Source organism: Ictalurus furcatus, chromosome 12, assembly GCF_023375685.1.
Source record: "Ictalurus furcatus strain D&B chromosome 12, Billie_1.0, whole genome shotgun sequence".
Lineage (NCBI taxonomy): Eukaryota > Metazoa > Chordata > Actinopteri > Siluriformes > Ictaluridae > Ictalurus > Ictalurus furcatus.
Genome location: NC_071266.1, coordinates 3,308,327 through 3,326,453, shown reverse-complemented (window position 1 = coordinate 3,326,453; position 18,127 = coordinate 3,308,327). Strand labels below are relative to the sequence as shown.

At 37.0% G+C, this 18,127-nt stretch overlaps 2 protein-coding genes across 2 annotated transcripts; both read left to right on the top strand.

Moving 5' to 3' along the window:
- Positions 1-4,785: 4,785 nt before the first annotated feature.
- On the top strand, positions 4,786-8,161 carry cldn10a (claudin 10a). The gene is made up of 5 exons (XM_053638173.1): positions 4,786-5,005; positions 6,516-6,677; positions 7,587-7,668; positions 7,770-7,874; positions 8,026-8,161. The coding sequence occupies exons 1-5, from the start codon at positions 4,786-4,788 to the stop codon at positions 8,159-8,161; spliced, it is 705 nt and encodes a 234-aa protein (XP_053494148.1).
- An 8,290-nt stretch (positions 8,162-16,451) lies between these two features.
- cldn10e (claudin 10e) lies at positions 16,452-18,127 on the top strand. The gene is made up of 5 exons (XM_053638240.1): positions 16,452-16,737; positions 16,891-17,052; positions 17,160-17,238; positions 17,406-17,516; positions 17,750-18,127. Exons 1-5 carry the CDS (start codon positions 16,506-16,508, stop codon positions 17,925-17,927), a joined length of 762 nt encoding a protein of 253 aa, XP_053494215.1. The 5' UTR covers positions 16,452-16,505; the 3' UTR covers positions 17,928-18,127.

The window sequence follows — 18,127 nt, the reverse complement described above, 5'->3', positions numbered from 1 at the left end:
AACACTGAAGGATGAAAAACTAAGGAGAGTGATGGAACTGATGCACCTATCTGCTCATGGGAAACTGGAAAAGCCATACCAACATTTTAAAGGTGAGTGGTCAGTGGTGAGACTTCTGTTAAAAGGCACAAAAATTGTCCTACCTACCTCCATGAGAGCACAGTTGTTGAGATTTGTGCACGAGGGACACTTGGGGATAGAGAAATGTAAAAGGAGGGCACAAGATGTATCATATTGGCTGGGCATTCACAGAGTCATTGTGACATTAGTGCAGCGTTTTGAGATATGCCAATGTCATAGATACCAGCAACCCAAGCACAACAGCAGAACAGATAATTGCACACACAAAAGCCATCTTTGCATGTCTTGGAGTGAATTCCAATGAATGTAATATGAGACAATTGACCACAAATCTGTGGAAATAACTGATTTTGTTATTAAGTTGTGAAATATAAAAAAGAAATTTATTTTGTGTTACCTGGTTAGAAAGGTCAGATATTTAAGTTATTATGTTATAACTGGTTTAAGTTCAGAGTTAAACAATGTCTTTTGAAAAAAGGGGAGCTGTATTGATATGTGTTTTACATACTGATGAAACCACTAGAGGGCAGTATAATATAACAGGCCAGATCAAGTAACCAGTCACGTGATATGGTGACGGGCCGGAAATAAAGAGCATTTTGACCAAATACATTGTGCACATACAAGTTTTTTCTTTACACTGAAAGCTCCAGGAACATCACTTTAACTGTCATTGTTAAGGGGAATGTTGTGGGTGGGCCCTGCATTAGGGTAGCACAGTGTAGAATATGCTCAGGTTTGACTGGAGAGGCGTTGTCACAGCCACTATGGACAATACCTCCCGAGACCGCTAGAGGCCACTCTGGCTCACATTTTTTAACTTCTTCTTTTGTTGTCTGCCCCATTTCCTATCATGATCATGCACCCCTGTTTTGTATTTCCCAATCATCTTACCCTATTCAAGTTCTGTGTGTTTTTCCTCCTTGTTTGTACCTGTGTGCTTGGTTAAATTATTTATTGTTTGCAATGTGTATAGTTTTGTTTTCTAGTTTAAGTTTTCCTAGCCTTTAGTTGTTCTGTTTTTTTTTTCTGGTGCTCAGTTGTTTTTGCTACTATTCACTCTTTGTTTGCTGGAGCATTAAGCTTGTTTTCTATGTGAAGACACACATTGTTTTCTTGTTTTCTATGTGCAGCAAGAAAACCACAGAAATCTGGATGTTTCAAAGGAAGTAAAAAAATTGTTACAAAAGAACTTCACTTAGTTTGCCACTGGAACCATAAAACAATGAATCCTCATTCACAGACATCAAGGACCCGAGTTAATTACCACCTGCCTAATTTCAGCATCCTGTGAACAATACAGCAAACATTACTACATCCATGACCAAGTGATGAACCCTCTCAGCCACAGAAACCTCTGTCAAGCTGCCTTGTACCATTAGACGGGCTTTTTGCCATCAATGCTTTACCATCCGAGATGCTTTTTCATCACGCATCCTATGTCCGTGATGCTGACCATAACTTTGTAAATTACCTTGGTTTCTATTTTATGTATATTATAAATTAAAGTAAATTATGTATGTAAATTATAGTTTTTGAATTTGCATATTGGAGATAGTATTTCTCTTATGATGCTAACAAATAAAAATTTTTATTTATTAATGAACAATACATCTCGCTTTTTAACTGTTTATTGTTATAGATTGTATGCGACTGGAGTCTTCAAGACAGAGTAGTTTATCATGACAAATTGAGTTTTTTTTTGTCACATTAACTTCAAGAGAAAGAGTAAAAGAGAGGTTGATGAGGGAACAATAGGCTAAAGCTCTTACAATGTAATCAGTAACAGCAACTACTTCCTTGTAAGTTAAATAAATGTCTTATAACAGAAAACTTCACCATGTTGACGATTACGCACATTTTGACTGGTTTATGTAGAGTGTCTGCCATAAATGTCCCTGTGAATGAGCTTTTACTATAGAAATAATAATGCATTTAAGTAAGTCTAAAAAGCCAATGATTTTTTTGTGATCTCAATATAACAGTTGTTTTCTACTCTTGTAATCTTCTAATCTTTTTGTAATCTTGTGAAAATGTAATTTCCGAGTTTATGTAGCAGTAGCATTCTAGCATTACATCATTGTGGTCAGTGACACAATGTCATATATTGATATTATGACTATTCTTCAGTGTCATGTAAGTAGTTTGAGGACGGATGCAAATAACAGCTTTTAATAAAGAGAGGCAGGCAGACAAATCCAAATCATGAGACAATAGCATGGTCAAAAACAGGTATAAACTAGGCAAGGCAAGAATCGATATTGAGGAACAAGGTTCAAACGCTTGGTACAGTGATAACACTCAATACTTCACCAAGTCATTGTGTTGAAACAGTCTCTATATACTGTGGCGTGAGTGTGTGTGAGATTGGTAACAGCTGTGTGTGATTAGAGCTCTGGAAAAGGTGACCGTGTGTGTGTAGGAAGTGTAGTCCTCTACGGCCATGTTTGTAGTTCATGGTGCATCCTGGGAAATGGAGTCACTGGTTTGCTGTGATATGGCATTCAGTAATTACATCCTATTTCCAAATTTATCATTACCATTTGTCTTGTGAGCCGCAAAGTATTTAGGTCGTATCTATTCCTCAATAATAAAATAACAAAATTACTTTTCACAATCCTTCAAGTGACCTTGTTGGCAGGATATGACTGAGCTCCAGCGAGTGTTTTCAACAGGAAACAAAAAAGTGCGAACATTAGTCACACCTGTGTGTGTGTGCGTGTGTGTGTGTCCTGCCTCCATCAATATTCTCGCTTCTTCCACCTCTTCAGCCATTATCTTCCAGGACTGAGCCCGGTAAAAAAAAAGTGAGCAGTTGTTGTGTCCGCAACAGCGTATTGCGAGACTCGCGACCTCATTATACGTGATTTAAACTAATTATTAAAACTACTTATATTCATTACCATTTAACAGTAATGGAGGAACAACACAGAATGTAGCAGAGTAAAAGTACATTTCTGTGATTAAAAATTAACTTGAATAAGAGTATAGCCAGTTAAACCTACCCTTATTTTCAAAAAGTTACTCGAGTAAATGTAACATGTAAAATGTAAAAAGTACATGTGTTACTACCAACCTCTATACATCAATCCTCCTTAATTCCTGCTGTGGAACATTTAATGCCTCAGGCCATATCAAAGTAAGCTGTGACATGAAGTAAAGTCAAGAAATTTTTGCAAGCATGATTTGGGTGGATTTTATACTGCATGGATAAGAAAAATCTTAAGCTTAATTGAGAATGCTTTTTGGTGAAGGTTCAGTGAATGAATCTGGATTTGGTAGTGTCAAATTTTGGATTGCTGAATGTTGCATTGTTGTGATATGTAGAGAGCTGTGAATGCAGGTGACATTGGAAAAGTCATATATTGGATTATTTAGCAACTTGGTTGGGAGGTCACCTTGTCGACCTCAGACAGGAACATGCGTGGGAGGCCGCCTCTTCGGCCTTTGACTTGAACTTGACGTGGGCGGTCAACACGTTGACCTTCGGCTGGAGCTCTGCAGGTGAGACCACCTCGTGTGTCTCAGGTTGGAGCTCTGGAGATGAGGTCGCCACGTTGACCTCTGGCTGGAGCTCTGCAGGTGAAACCACCTCGTGGGTTGCGGCAGATCCAGAGCCCATCCCAGGAAATCAGATGCCAGGCAGGAATTCACAGATGGAACGTCAGTCCATATCAAGGCTACATATGCGCACACATGTAGAGTAGCCATTCCACCTACGAGCATGTCTTGGGAGCTGGTAGAAATCCAGAGAAACTATTAGGAAACCAACACCAAAATGGGGAGAACATCAAACCAAGGACCCTGGACCCATTGCACCACCATAGCACACAAGAAAGAACATCATTAACTTGAATGAATAAAGCTTTGCAGCCCAAGTTATTTTGAACTTAATAGGTATATCATCATTAAAACGGTCTGCACGTTTGTTGATATTTTGCATGGTTGTAATCCCCCAACACTGGTTAATGTATCAGAGCGGAAGATATTAATTGATAATAAATGTAAACGTCCAAATAAAGAAGCATTTACACTCTTGCTACACTATTTTAATTAACAAATCACAATGGTGGAGTTAGAACAGTTTTGATAGTAATACCTATACAGAAATCTAACCTATAATTGCTTTTACACGAAAACCCACAAAGTTTTGCATTGCTCCAAAATTAACATCTAACAACTTTTGTTATATGTGTTTGAAATATTGTTATATAAAGATTTTCCCCCCCAATGTCCACTGCAACATTTCAGGCCCTTTCAATAACATCCACCTCTAATGTACTCATCTGTTGACCTTTCATAGCTTACCCTTCCTCTTCAAATCATTCTTGTGGAGTGATATGTGTGTGTGTGTGTGTGTGTGTGTGTGTGTGTGTGTGTGTGTGTGTGTGTGTGTGTGTGTCACTGTGTTGTGGTGAAATGGATGGTTAATGTGAATAAAAAAGGCTATTGGTCAGTTGTTGAAAAGGTTTGAGAACAAAGCCCTCCCTGTTGTATATAATGCAACCAAAAGGGACCCAGTGCTAGCCAAATTCAGTCCACAACACATCCTCCTGAACCACATACTAGAAACACTGCTATCCTGACATGTAGTGACCATAGCCAACCCTGAGTACTGTTTCCTATAATAACTATTGACTGGCAATATTGAATCACTGATTTCAAGTGATTCGGCTTTGTTCATATTTGAACTCTGGGAAAACTATGGGAAAGATGGTTATGGAGATTGTTGCTTTGCTGCTTAGTATATCAGGCTGGGTTCTGATCTCCTCCACACTGCCCACTGACTACTGGAAAGTGTCCTCTGTGGATGGAACGGTCATCACTACAGCAACCTTTTGGTCCAATCTCTGGAAGACATGTGTGACGGATTCAACTGGAATCTCCAACTGCAAGGACTTCCCTTCCATGCTGGCTTTAGATGGTTTGTTATTTGCTCTTTTTATGGCCTTTCTTTTCATTGCTAGAGAAAAATGATTTTGTAGTGAGTTTGTGGGTAAACTAAAATTACTTTAGGTTTATGTATGCTTAGACGATCTTGTAGAGAGATGTTAACCTCTTGGGAGACTGGATTTAATTTTGTTAAGTCTTCCTCTCAGGAAGAGTAGATGACAACATTTGTTAATGGAAAAAGAGAAGCAAAGTATCAGATAGCTCTAATGTGACTTTGGCTTGAGTAATGTCCTCTCCCAGCAAAATAACCAGGGCCAAATAGCTTAATGCATCATTTTGAAAGGGCCATCACTGTGCCAAGGTTAAATTGTGCCAAATGCACTTAAAGTAACCCTAACACTAGATTAGAACATGAAGGACTTCCCAGTCTGTAGTGCTGACATACAGAAGTACAATTTCTGGAAATTGTATAAGATCAGTTAACTTTGGTAATCATTGCATTCAATATATGGGAAACATGGGTAACTATAGTAATAAACACTACAAACTCTTAATCTCAGTCTAGGAAAGCATTCTGATATGCATTCAGATACACTATGTGGCCAAAGGTTTGTGGACACCTGACCATAACACTCATGTGGTTTTTGAACATCCCATTCCAGATATAATCCTCCAGTCATTGTTATAATAACCTCTGCTCTTCTGGGAAGGCTTTCCACTAGTTCTGGAGCATGGCTGTGGGTATTTGCCCGTTTAGCCTCAAGAGCATTAGTGAGGTTGGGCACGGATGTTGGGCGAGAAGGCCTGGTGCACACTGGCATTCCAATTCATCCCAAAGGTGTTCAGTAAGGTTGAGGGCAGGGCTCAGTGCAGGCCACTTGAGTTCTTCCACAACCCTGGCAAACCGTGTCTTCATGGATTTCACTTGGATGGGGCAGAGGTGGTTTAGCGGTTAAGGCTCTGGGTTACTGATTGGCAGGTCGGGGGTTCAAGCCCCAGCATTGCCAAGCTGCCACTGTTGGGCCTTAACCCTCTCTGCTCCAGGGGGCGCTGTATCATGGCTGACCCTGCGCTCTGACCCCAGTTTCCTAACATGCTGGGGTATGCGAAGAAAAGAATTTCACTGTGCTGTAACGTATATGTGATCAATAAAGATTCACTATCATTATCATTTTCATACTAGAACAGGTTTGGGCTAGACCCCTGAATTCAATTGAAGGGAAGTGGTAATGCTATTGCATACAAAGACATTCTAGAAATTTATATGCTTCCAGCTTTGGCAACAGTTTGGGGAAGGCCCAAATATGGGTGTCATGGTAAGGTGTCCACATACTTTTGGTCATATAGTGTAGTAGTCTCTAAATGCCTTCTTTTTTCTTATTCTTTACCACAGTCAGTTTATAATCCTTTACTTCAAGTCATTAAAAAATCTGTGGGACTGCCTGGTACCTCTTACCTACTTTATATTACCAATCAGCCATTACTTTGATGTACACTGAAAACCTCAGTGAATTCAAGCATCTGTTGTCCTGATTGTGCAGCTTATATTCAGGTGTGTCGTGGGCTGATGATCTCTGGAGTGTGCCTGGGTTTCTTTGGGGCCATTCTGGCCCTAGTGGGAATGAAATGCACAAAGATAGGTGGCTCTGAGACTACCAAGGCCAGGATTACCTGCCTCTCTGGACTACATTTTATCCTCAGTGGTAATTGTCTAGACCTCTAATACATTTATACTACTTTTCTACTTACTACAATCAATAGACCTGGGGTCAGGAACCTATTCCTCACCAATATGTCTATAGATAATATACATTTTCATTGTCACTAGCAGAAACTTTCATCTAGAGCAACAAAAGATTAATCTGTAAAATGATGTTCAGTGTAATTTACATCATAAATTTGAATAAAACAACTCAAACAAATCAAAAGATTAGTCTGACCTACAAAATGCCACAGTAAGAATAATGATCATTGTGTAAATTAAATGGAATGAGAAATTTGCTTTAGTTGAAATTCAAGGTTCATAATAATTAATTTGCAATGAACACTGCAATATATAAAATCAAATGTAAAATGGTATTTATTCTACACTGCATAGTTACATAGTATATAGTGTACTACATAGTACAGGAAATTATTGCATAGTATATTAAATTATTACTGTACTCTTGGGGAAAATATCCTTTAAAGGATTCATTAAGTGTTGTATTCCATTCAACTCAGAAAGAGGTTACATTCAACCTCTTTTAATAGGTGAGCTGGCAAATAAATGTAAAAGTGTGATGGGTTATTCCATGATTGGGGTGTCATTTAAACTAACTTTGAAACATTAAAAAAAAAAATTGCAACTAATAAAACCTGAATTTAATAATTAATAAATGTGTTAACCAATTTCAGGTAACAGTATCTTTAATGTTCTTTGCTGACAGTGGTTGTGTTTTGCTCTTAATTGAGTAACAAGGTTGGGGTATTTTTTTTTTTTTTATCATAGAATTAACAAATGGACATAGAAATAACAAATAAACTAGCATCCATACTACTGGCATGAGGACATTTAGTTCAGTCTGTAATTTGGATAAGAATTTAATCTCTCACTGTGTTTTTCTCTACAGGTGTCTGTTCATTAGCAACATGTTCACTATATGCTCACAGAATAACCTCTGAGTTTTTTGACCCTTTATTTGTGGCACAAAAGTAAGTAACTGCAGCAAAGCAATTCAACTTATTATATTAATTATAGGAATTATTATAAACATAATCTGATTATAGCAGCCTAATTGTTATTATCTGTCCAGGTTTGAGCTGGGGGCTGCACTGTTTATTGGATGGGCAGGATCTGTCCTTTGCTTTTTGGGGGGCAGTATCTTCTGCTTCTCCATGACAGAGGGCTTCAGCATGAGGTATATAACTATTTATATATATATTTATCTCAAATATTAAAAGATTGTTAATTAAATATGAAGTATTAACATTAATGAGTTTCTTTCGACTTATCATTTTACAAGTCTGTGTTACAGATGGTAATGTATCACACTTTCTCCACATTTAAAGGGAATACACCTACACTGGAGTCACCTCTTTCATGAAAACTCAAAGCAAAAATGGCAAAAGTCCTGTAAGTTCTGAAAAAGGTGCCGCAGATCAAGGCTACTCTGTGAGGCAGTTTGGGAGAAATGCCTATGTGTAATATCTCTACAGGAAAGTTCTGTATAAAACTGACCAATAAGAGCGAATGCCTGTGTTATAGGCTGTAAAATGGACATGCTTTATGCACAACCATAATCACTAAGGGAAACGACCACAGATAACACATTGACCATCACTAAAGCAAGTAGATATTAAAGTGAAAATGTAATTTTGTACTTTAGCATTAGTCTTTTTAAAAGCAGATCTACTAAGTACTATATAACTATCTAACTTTTCATACCTGTGCATTTTTAGACGTTTACAGACATAAAAGTGTTCGCATAGATTGCCAGGTCTGAAGTTACTGAAGCGTTCTTTGTAATTTTTGGGAGCGGTGGGGGATGACTGTGGGTGTGGAGTGGGGGGGGGGATAATAAAAGACAGCATATAGTGAAGATGGAATGAGTCTTCTGTCTTTAATGGATGTGCCCTTTGCTGAATTGAGACCTGATAACCAACTGAATTGATGACAGACATTTATGATGTTGGTTCCTGTTATGTACCTCCGGCTCTGGAACATGCTGTCTAGATGCGGAAATTAGATCAGCCTACTCACCTTCTTTAGGACCTAGCATCTGTCTCCACCTCATGATCATTGGAAACCCTAGACTTTGACCCCTGTTTCTCGAAGATTTCTGGTGCGTTCCAGAGCTCTGCTGCGCTGGCAGCAGGGCCTTTCTTTCCAACCACATGTTTCTGTGTTGGGTATTCCAGTAAACTGTAGTGTTTAGTTATGGTTGTAGTTTTTAGTTATGTAATATAATAAAGTACATTGTACTTTTAATAAAACCTCTACTTCTGAAATTTTTGTGTATATATAGAAGATATGAGAGTTATGGCTGTAAGTTATATTTGCTGGCAAGGTAATTTTACTGTTCAGTCTACTGTTTAGTACTGTTTACTCCTTTTAGCCCATGTTCTTAATATTTGCTAGTGGTTGTGAAGTTATATAAGATTAGTTGCACGTATGGTTGTGATAATTCATTATTGTGAACATTTCTGTAAATGTATCTTTACAAAATTATACATAAAGGAAATCTTGTGATTTCATGTAATTCTCATTTAGAAGCTTAGTATTTCTAAGACAATTATAGGCCTAAATGTCTAAGTAGATTTTAATGTTTGTACAACTTAGGTCTTAATGTTGTTGTTTATTTCTAACATAGCCACATCCTAGTGCTTTGCTCACAGTTCCTACCATTTGGTGGATATGTTGACTTAATGAAGTAGCTAGCAACATCAGCTAATTCATATGGGGTCTGGAGAGGTCACACATTTTTAGCTGTTATAATTCATGCACTGATATAATTCACAAACTTTGCCATAGTGAATCTATCAATTTAATAGGGAGTTGTAAATGTCAAACAATTGATCAAATAATGTATGATTTAATTAAGCACTAAGTATTATTCAAAAGCCTTAAACCATGCTTTCAAATAAAAATTTCCCACTGGACAATGCAATTCTGTGCAATATTCTTTGGATGAGGGCACCACAACAACAGTACTTTCTCGGTTCAACTGCAGTCACTTAATAGAAACATAAAATTGCATATTTGGTTTAGATATTTAACCAACTTCAGATAATGCCTCACAACCTCCAAAAACAATCAATTCAAATAGATCACCCAATCACACATTAAGCCCTGCCACTGGTTTTGAGAGATGATATTAATAGTTAAAATTATTACTGGCATGCACAAAGGCCAGGAAATAAATAAATAAATAGATAGATAGATAGATAGATAGATAGATAGATAGAAAAACTATTAGGCTAGATAAAACTGAAATAAACAAGTAAACGCATAACAATAGGCTAGAGATAGGTTTCAGGTGTCCCACATTAATTAGCTCCTCCTCAAAAGTTCATACATATGAGTTCAGAGAACAGGGGTGTTTCACAACATCAAGTACACACAGTAGTCTTGTGTACTTGGGAAGTAGGAATTATCTTACAAGAATGAACTCACCAGTACATGAAAACAGAGAACACATCTATACATATTTGAGAGATTTGAATATTAACAAAAATGTTAAATTACTCAAACATTAAAACCTCTGGTAAACACCAAAAATTAATAATTAAATTACAAAAAATAAACAAAACAGACCCATAAGATGTCTTTAAGACAAGGTATGTGTAAAATAAAGTTCATCATCAACAAGAGATGGTACCAAATTCTTTCAAAACTTGTCACAATTTTCTCTTTTTATAAAAGAGAAAATCGACTAAAATCCTGGACTTTTATAACCATTATAATATTATGACTTCCTTTTTTTCAACCTTCTTTTTCCTGCTATTATAAACAGCCATTTTTGTTTGACGCACAATAAAGTTTAAAAGTTTAATGCTTTCCTTCTCCCAGGATACAAGTTTGCACTGAAAAGCCTTAATTTAAACAAGAGAAAATAGCCTGTAACATAGTAGAGAAAGGTTTCAATCTAGAACACTACATAAATGTATTGTGAGATTTATTTTTGTAAAATTGCTTTAAATGTGTGTGATATTGGATAATTTGTTTTATGATTTATTTCTATTTCCATTTTGAGTTGAATGTAATTGGGCTTCTTCTGAGAGGTGGAGCGTGTGCGGAAAAGTGGGGTGGTTGAGGAAAAAGTTTGTCTTGAGACAACCAAATAGAGCTCTGACAATAAAGCTAGTTCAGCTGTATTTTTCAGCATGCATGCCTGCATTAATCGAACCCTTCTGAAGACTGGAACTTTATAGTTTGTCCTTATCCCCTCTTAAACTGATTGACGGCAGCGGGTTAGGAAGACATACTTCGGAATGTGAGCAAAGTTTTTCAACGGGTACTACTCAGCAAACACAGAATGTTCCCCTAATGTCAGCATATGGTTCCCGTTTGATTATTTTTTGTGAACCAAATAACAATGTTCTAGGAATGTTTTATGTAGGTTCTTATTTTGTAACTAAAAACTAACCTTCCCAGAAAGTTGCAGGGAGATTTATTTTTAACAACCTAAAGAGAACCTATATAGAACATTCTCTAATGGTTATTTTTAGGTTTTATTTTTGTAACCAAATACTAACCTTCCCAAAACATTGCAGGGAGGTTTTTGTGACAATCTAAAGAGAACCTATATAGAATGTTCTCTAATGGTTATTTTTAGGTCAATTTAGAGAATTGAAATTTCCTTCAAGCGTTGGCCGATCCAGGGGTGGGGCCAGAGGGGCATTGAAATCTGATTGGCCCCTGAAGTGTCCCTGTCCTGTCAATCTTCGCTGATCTACGTCAGAGCATGCCATCAGCTGAGTTGGTTTGTTTGGAATTCAACTCACATAACCGTTTATTTCTACTGCATCTGATAATGGCAGGTGTACAGTGTTCTTGCATTTTTTTGTCTATGAAAAGGTTTTCATGATTTAAAAAAAAAAGATAAATACTGTTTAGAATGATCTGAGATTCATGGCTTGTAATTTTATGTAAACAATGGATCAACAAAAACATGGATTGTGTGCTGATTATTTATTTATATAGACTGATTTGTTTTATTTATCATTAATGATGCATGAATGTACAAATATTAAAAATAAATCATGAAAATTGAGGGTAAGAGAACATTAGGGGAATGTTAAGAGAACGTTAGAGGAACATTAAGAAAACATTATGGGAAAATTAAGAGAACGTTAGGGAACGTTAGGGGAATGATCTGCAAACCCCAAAACAATGATCTATTTCCATAACTAAATCTTTCCTTGCTAGTTAGTTTTTGATTCCCAGAATGTTCTAGGAAGCAAAAATGTTAGCTGGGTACATGCGATGGATGCAGCATTATGATGTCGAGGACACAGCTATTAAGTTCAAGTGTTAAACCCATAGATACAAAGATGCTGCATTGGCCACTGAATCATACGTCAACGTCGCTGCCATATTGATCCAGGCAACTTGTCGAATCTCATAACTGGACTGGTGATAAGATGCTTGACTCATGTGGAGCTTGGGGCTGTACAAACTGTCGCACAATCCAAACCAGATCTTGGGGAATTACCTTTCACAGGTAAGACTGAACAGTTGCTTCTGGCTGTATTTGGTTATTATAACATTATGTTGACAGATAACTAGTTGGCCACCAGAACCAGACTATTAATAGCTAGCGATAATGGTAGTTACCTCTGAAAGCGGAGACTTTATAAAATATCATATAAAGTTTATTTATTTATTTATTATATACTATATAATATTTAGAATATTTATATTATAGTTTATATTATAAACAAAATTGCTCAGATTTAGAGATTTTCATCTATATTGCTGTTTTTCTCCAAAACGACTTTTATGACAAGCTACTCGTTTCGGCTGAGCAACTAACATATTGTGAATCTTACTGTAGTAACAGTAACATAGTAACAGTAACATTGTAACATTAACATAGTAACAGTAAGCTATGTGTGTGCATGCATTCTCTCATGATCATCCATTAAGGGGTGAAATGGTTAGGAATCAGTTCACTATAATTATGTTTTGTTTTGTTTTGAGTGAGATGGTGTATCATACAAAAACTTTTTATAAATATATTCTTTTTGTTCTTCTTTTCTAAATTGTTCAATACCAACCATTGTGTAAGATGCAACCCTTTAGTCATGACTCACGAATGTCTGTTTTATCCGTGTATAATTTAGGTTGGTAATAAATTCAAACTTAATGCAGTGACCTTTTCACATATAAATAGTAGAATTAGTGCAAAAGAGAGGATTTGTTTTGCACTCAGATTTCATTTAACACTGGTGATGTCATGAGTAAGAGAAAGGGAACTGACATAAGGCAAGAAAAGACAAGTAATTTGAGGAGTAGTTCAGAAAGTACGTAATACAGTGGCCAAGAAGTGCAAAACAAAACACAAATATGAAAACAAAATAACAATTCCGAAAACAAAATAACAAATTCAGAAATAAAACAACAAACTATAAACACAATGACAATCTGAAAACACATTAACAAGTCGGACAAAACGGAAAAGGTAGGTATATTTTGCGAATGGATTACTTACTGCTGATTGCACGACACATCTGTCAATCAAGATACTGAGGAAGTAAGCAATTGTAAACAACTTTATCTTGTACATCAGTGCAGTGGTTTTCAAAGTGGGGGCCGCCAGGGGGCGCCCGGGGGGCCTCAACAATTTGGTGTGAAAAATATATAAATACATGATTTTTTCTTTCTCACTCTCAGACAACCCCACACACACACACACACACACACACACACACACACACACACACACACAAAATCAATCCCTAATGTAATGTAATGTAAAGATGTAAGATGTAATTATTAATAAAAAAAAGGGGGATATATTCAGAAGTCTGTATTTTTAATGTGTTTTAAAGACATCTTGCAAAAGGGGGGCCTCGGTCAAATGTTAATGCCATCTGGGGGGCCTTGCCCTGGAAAAGTTTGGGAACCCCTGAATTAAAGCATTTAAAGTGTTGTGTTCATGCACAACCACCGCCTCACCCCCATCCCCATCCCCATCCCCATCATGCACTATCTGCAATTAAGAATTTGCATACCATCAAAGCAATTCTAGCCTGAAGTGCCAGCTGAAGTCAAAACATGTTTTAGCGAGCTGTACAGTTAGCACAACCCTGGCGGCTACAGTCAACACACTCTACCAAACCACACTGATCGAGAGCAAGAAGCACAGAATTATTAAGTCTACATCAGAAAAACTAACAAATGTGATAGCTAAATGGATTGCTGTGGACTATAGGCCTGTTAATATGGTGATTAGATGAATAATTAGATGAATTAATTGGCAAATCATGTAATTAATTCGATTAAAATTGTAATTAATTTACAGCCCTAAATATAAGCATAACAAATCATACAAATGAACATTATTTTACAGTAATTATGTTTATGATTGACATACAATAGCTTATGCTTGTCAGTGAGGTATAATATATTACTACATTTGAAGAGTTCTTAAAACCTGCAGAGTTTAGCTTTAACCTCCAAACTTAACTGCCTGTAATTTTCCAGTAATCCTGAAGACCTTAGTTAGCTTGTTCAGATGTGGTTGATTAGGGTTGGAGCTAAACTCTGCAGGACAGTAGACCTCAAGGGCCAGATTTGAAGAACTAGTTTGATCTATCATGTTGATACAGGTCTTCAGTTGGTATGCGTGAACAGATTTTATCCAAATATGGAATCACAGTGTTCAGTTGGATGTTTTACAAATGAACAGTGTCATAAACAGAGCTGTGATGTTGTTTCTCCTGTGATAAAAGCAATGAGAGACTTCCGAGTTGTAGTCACGTACTGCCATTATAGATTGATACTAAAAGTGGAACTGTGCACAATCTTGAGCAGTACATTTGGAATGTGCAAGTTCTTTATATATGTTCATGTACCTTGTAATGTGCTCTAGAAATCAGTTCTCGTTCCAAGGAGTTCAGACCATCCTAAGCCGAGATACCAGCACGTTCGCCTCACACCTCCAGGGTCGGGGATTCGATTCCCACCGTGGCCCTGTGTGTGCGGAGTTTGCATGTTCTCCCCGTGCTGCGGGGGTTTCCTCCGGGTACTCCGGTTTCCTTCCCCAGTCCAAAGACATGCATGGTAGGCTGATTGGCGTGTCTAAAGTGTCCGTTGTGTATGAATGGGTGTGTGAGTGTGTATGTGATTGTGCCCTGCGATGGACTGGCACCCTGTCCAGGGTGTACCCTGCCTTGTGCCCCATGCTCCCTGGGATAGGCTCCAGGTTCCCCGTGACCCTGTAGGAAGGATAAGTGGTATAGAAGATGGATGGATGGATGGAAATAAATAATTTGTGGTTTTGCAATGCCAATACATAGAGGTAAAAAAAAAAAGTAGGAAAATTAAAAATGGCGGAGCAACCTGTATTGGACCACTTGAGATGGAATGACCGTTAAGTTGTTACTTTGAATTTAAAATAATTAATTATAACAGCAACAACAAAACATAATCATTGAAGAAAATTTTATGACTATAAGATATGGCAAGAAACATATTTTCTAAACATTTTCTGAACTTGAAAAATAGTTCTGAATACCACTGAAATGATCATTTTCCTTTAAAATCCTCAAAGGGGAAAGCTGCCTTTGAATCATTTATTTAGTAATATATCTAAAATGTGTAAATCTAGTTATATTGAACTATTTTTGATTTACTTGAACTGCAAAATTAAAGACCAATTTCTTTATTATTCGTATTGTTATTTCTTTATTCTTTATTACTAGCATGTCTTAAAGTTGATCATTACAGTTTACTTCTTGTTGGTTCTGGAATTTGGGTAATTTCTGAGGCAGTATGACTAATAAAGGCACTAATCCTGAAAAAAAAAAATACATACTCACCTGTAGATGATAAACAAGGATGAGTTTCTTAGTCTTAAGCCATGTTTTGGTTTGACAAGGTGCTAATATCAAAACATCAAAGGCAGAGGAGATATTACTAGTTTACGTACAAAGTTCTAACCCATGTCCAATTAAACATCTCCAACATACATACACACAAAACATTGTAAAATCAATACTGTAATGTCTTTTTTAAATCTGAGACAATATTTTAAGTAAATAAAGACCTTTCTCTTGTTTGTAATTCTTCTCAGCCTTTATCGTCACTTAATCCATATAAACACTGAGATATCGCTTTAATTTATATCTTCAGATTGTTAGTAGTAGACAAATTGTCAAGGGAGACAGCTTACATTAGTGCAAAAAATCTGTGAAATATTTAGATGCTTCTGTTGTCATAATAAATACACATTCTTTTTTCCCCTTTAAAAAAGTTTCATGTTTTCCTACTTATAGTACTGATTCATAGCAGAACACCCTGTGCTGATAGATTAAGTCATAATTGTATTCCTTTTGACTAGGATTTTACTAGATAGGATTTTCTTCTCTTGATAGGCAAACGTTTCCTAAGTCAGGTACAATGTGTTAGTCAAGCAGAAATTTGAGCTACATGTCTAGGTAAGCACTTTATCAGTTCTCTGTGCCTCACTTATCAGTCCATCTCTGAGAATGTACAGTAAGACTCACTCACATTGACAACAAGAAGGACACATTGTCTCCTGCGCCAGTTCTCTACTGTTGGTTTGCAGAAAAGCGAAAAAAAAAAAAAGATTTAGATTAATTGTGACCATGTGAGGGGAAGACTAGTTAAAAACTTGTTGAAAACTTCTAAAAGGACTAATTTTAGTAAAAGGTTAAAAACTAGACAGGCGCATGTGCAGTAAATTCAGACAAAATAGGTTTGAGGAAGAAAAAATGGATTGCTAAAGAGGTACAGACAGGCACACAACAAGGATAAAAAAAAATCAGAAATCAATATCTGAGAGTAGAGTAGTGAACTGAATATGGAGGTCCGTGAAACGCAGATCTGGGGATTTTTACTGACCGTATTGGGATGGATTTTCATTGCTTGCTCTTTGGCAATGGAGGGCTGGAAGGTGGCCGCTGCTGGCGGCCAGGGAGGCAGCTCTGTCGTCTACATTACTTGGTATTGGTCCAGTCTGTGGCGGACCTGCACCACTTCCTCTAATGCTGTCTCCAATTGCTATGACTTTCCCATGCTCTGGTCCGTGGAAAGTAAGTACAGGCAAAAGTCTATCTAATAACACTTAGACCAATTATTGCTGCTGTGGTGGTATGCATATTTCTCTGTTTTATTGAAAATTTGCCAAATAATGACGTGTGCTGTATCAAGAAAGCTGTTCAACTTAATAAACTTTATATGTCCAGATAATGTCCAGATTGTGAGGGCACTACTAATGGGTGGAGTAGCCATTGGCATTTTGGGGTTCATTCTGAGCCTGGTAGGGATGGAATGCACTTACATAGGGGGCAAAGAGAAGGAGAAGAACAGAGCCATCTTCATAGGAAGCCTCTGTCATACTATCAGTGGTACTGAGATTCATTTTTTAAATTACTATTATATGTTTGACCTTGACAGTAAGTCCCTCAAAAGTGAAATTAACCACTTTGTTTCTCTTCAATCTCTCATCTTAAAGGTTTGTTAGCTGCAGCAGGGTATGCTGTCTATGCTCGCAACATTACAGCAGAATTCTTCAATCCTAATTTTGAATTAAAGTAAGCACTTTATAAGCATTTGATTAAATAATCAAATAATCAGGATTATCAGTGAAGTACTACTATGGTTCTACAAACTTCTTTTTGTCTTGTAATTTGTGATATATCATTAATTAACTGAGTTGGAGAACAATGTGGTTTTGTCTTGCTTCTCTGTCTAATTTCAGGTTTGATCTGGGCACACCATTGTTTGTTGGATGGGCTGGAAGTATATTTCAATTTACTGGAGGGCTCTTGTACATGATATCAATTTATAAGCTCTGGTCTCTGGACAGGAGGTGAGTTCACATTTAGATCATGTATTGCATTCTTTCCACTGACCAGAACAGGAGAATCTTACTGAACTGTTCAACTGTATAAAACTGCTCAGTTTAACATTTTCCCTGCTCCAGCTTTTGAAGGATTTATATATGGCAAATCATGTGTGCTAAAACAGGGAAATACTACAGGTCCATAGGCTTACTTTGCATGATATTCAGATTCTAACGATGCTTAATAAAAATCTCTAAAGGACAATTGAGGATACAGTTCCTGCTGAAGAAGCCGTAGCCCTGCATTCCATTCCCACAAATATCTCCAACTCCTCTGACCTTCCCTCCAAGGTGTCTACTGTGTCTGAGCTCTCCTTAAAGTCATCTTCCACTTTGTCCAGTGTCTCACATAAGTCTCACCATCTTTCCAAAGCCTGATGTTTTTCAAAACCTATCATGGGACTCAATGTGATTGGGACATTCTTGAACCTCTACATCATCAGAAAGTGGAAAATATGTGCATCTCTCTCTCTCTCTCTCTCTCTCTCTCTCTCTCTCTCTCTCTCACTCACACACAACTTTAAAACCCTGCATATGTAAAGTCTAGTGTGAGAGTTGAATAAAAAGAACAAAATTCA

What these genes read in the sequence shown, in the direction of transcription:
- cldn10a (XM_053638173.1), top strand. Translation starts at nt 4,786, where the DNA reads ATGGGAAAGATGGTTATGGAGATTGTTGCTTTGCTGCTTAGTATATCA. An exon ending in CCTTTATTTGTGGCACAAAA is followed by an intron (nt 7,669 to 7,769) that starts GTAAGTAACTGC and finishes TTATCTGTCCAG; the next exon opens with GTTTGAGCTGGGGGCTGCAC. An exon ending in ACAGAGGGCTTCAGCATGAG is followed by an intron (nt 7,875 to 8,025) that starts GTATATAACTAT and finishes CCACATTTAAAG; the next exon opens with GGAATACACCTACACTGGAG.
- cldn10e (XM_053638240.1), top strand. Translation starts at nt 16,506, where the DNA reads ATGGAGGTCCGTGAAACGCAGATCTGGGGATTTTTACTGACCGTATTG. An exon ending in CCTCTGTCATACTATCAGTG is followed by an intron (nt 17,053 to 17,159) that starts GTACTGAGATTC and finishes CTCATCTTAAAG; the next exon opens with GTTTGTTAGCTGCAGCAGGG. An exon ending in CTCTGGTCTCTGGACAGGAG is followed by an intron (nt 17,517 to 17,749) that starts GTGAGTTCACAT and finishes AAATCTCTAAAG; the next exon opens with GACAATTGAGGATACAGTTC.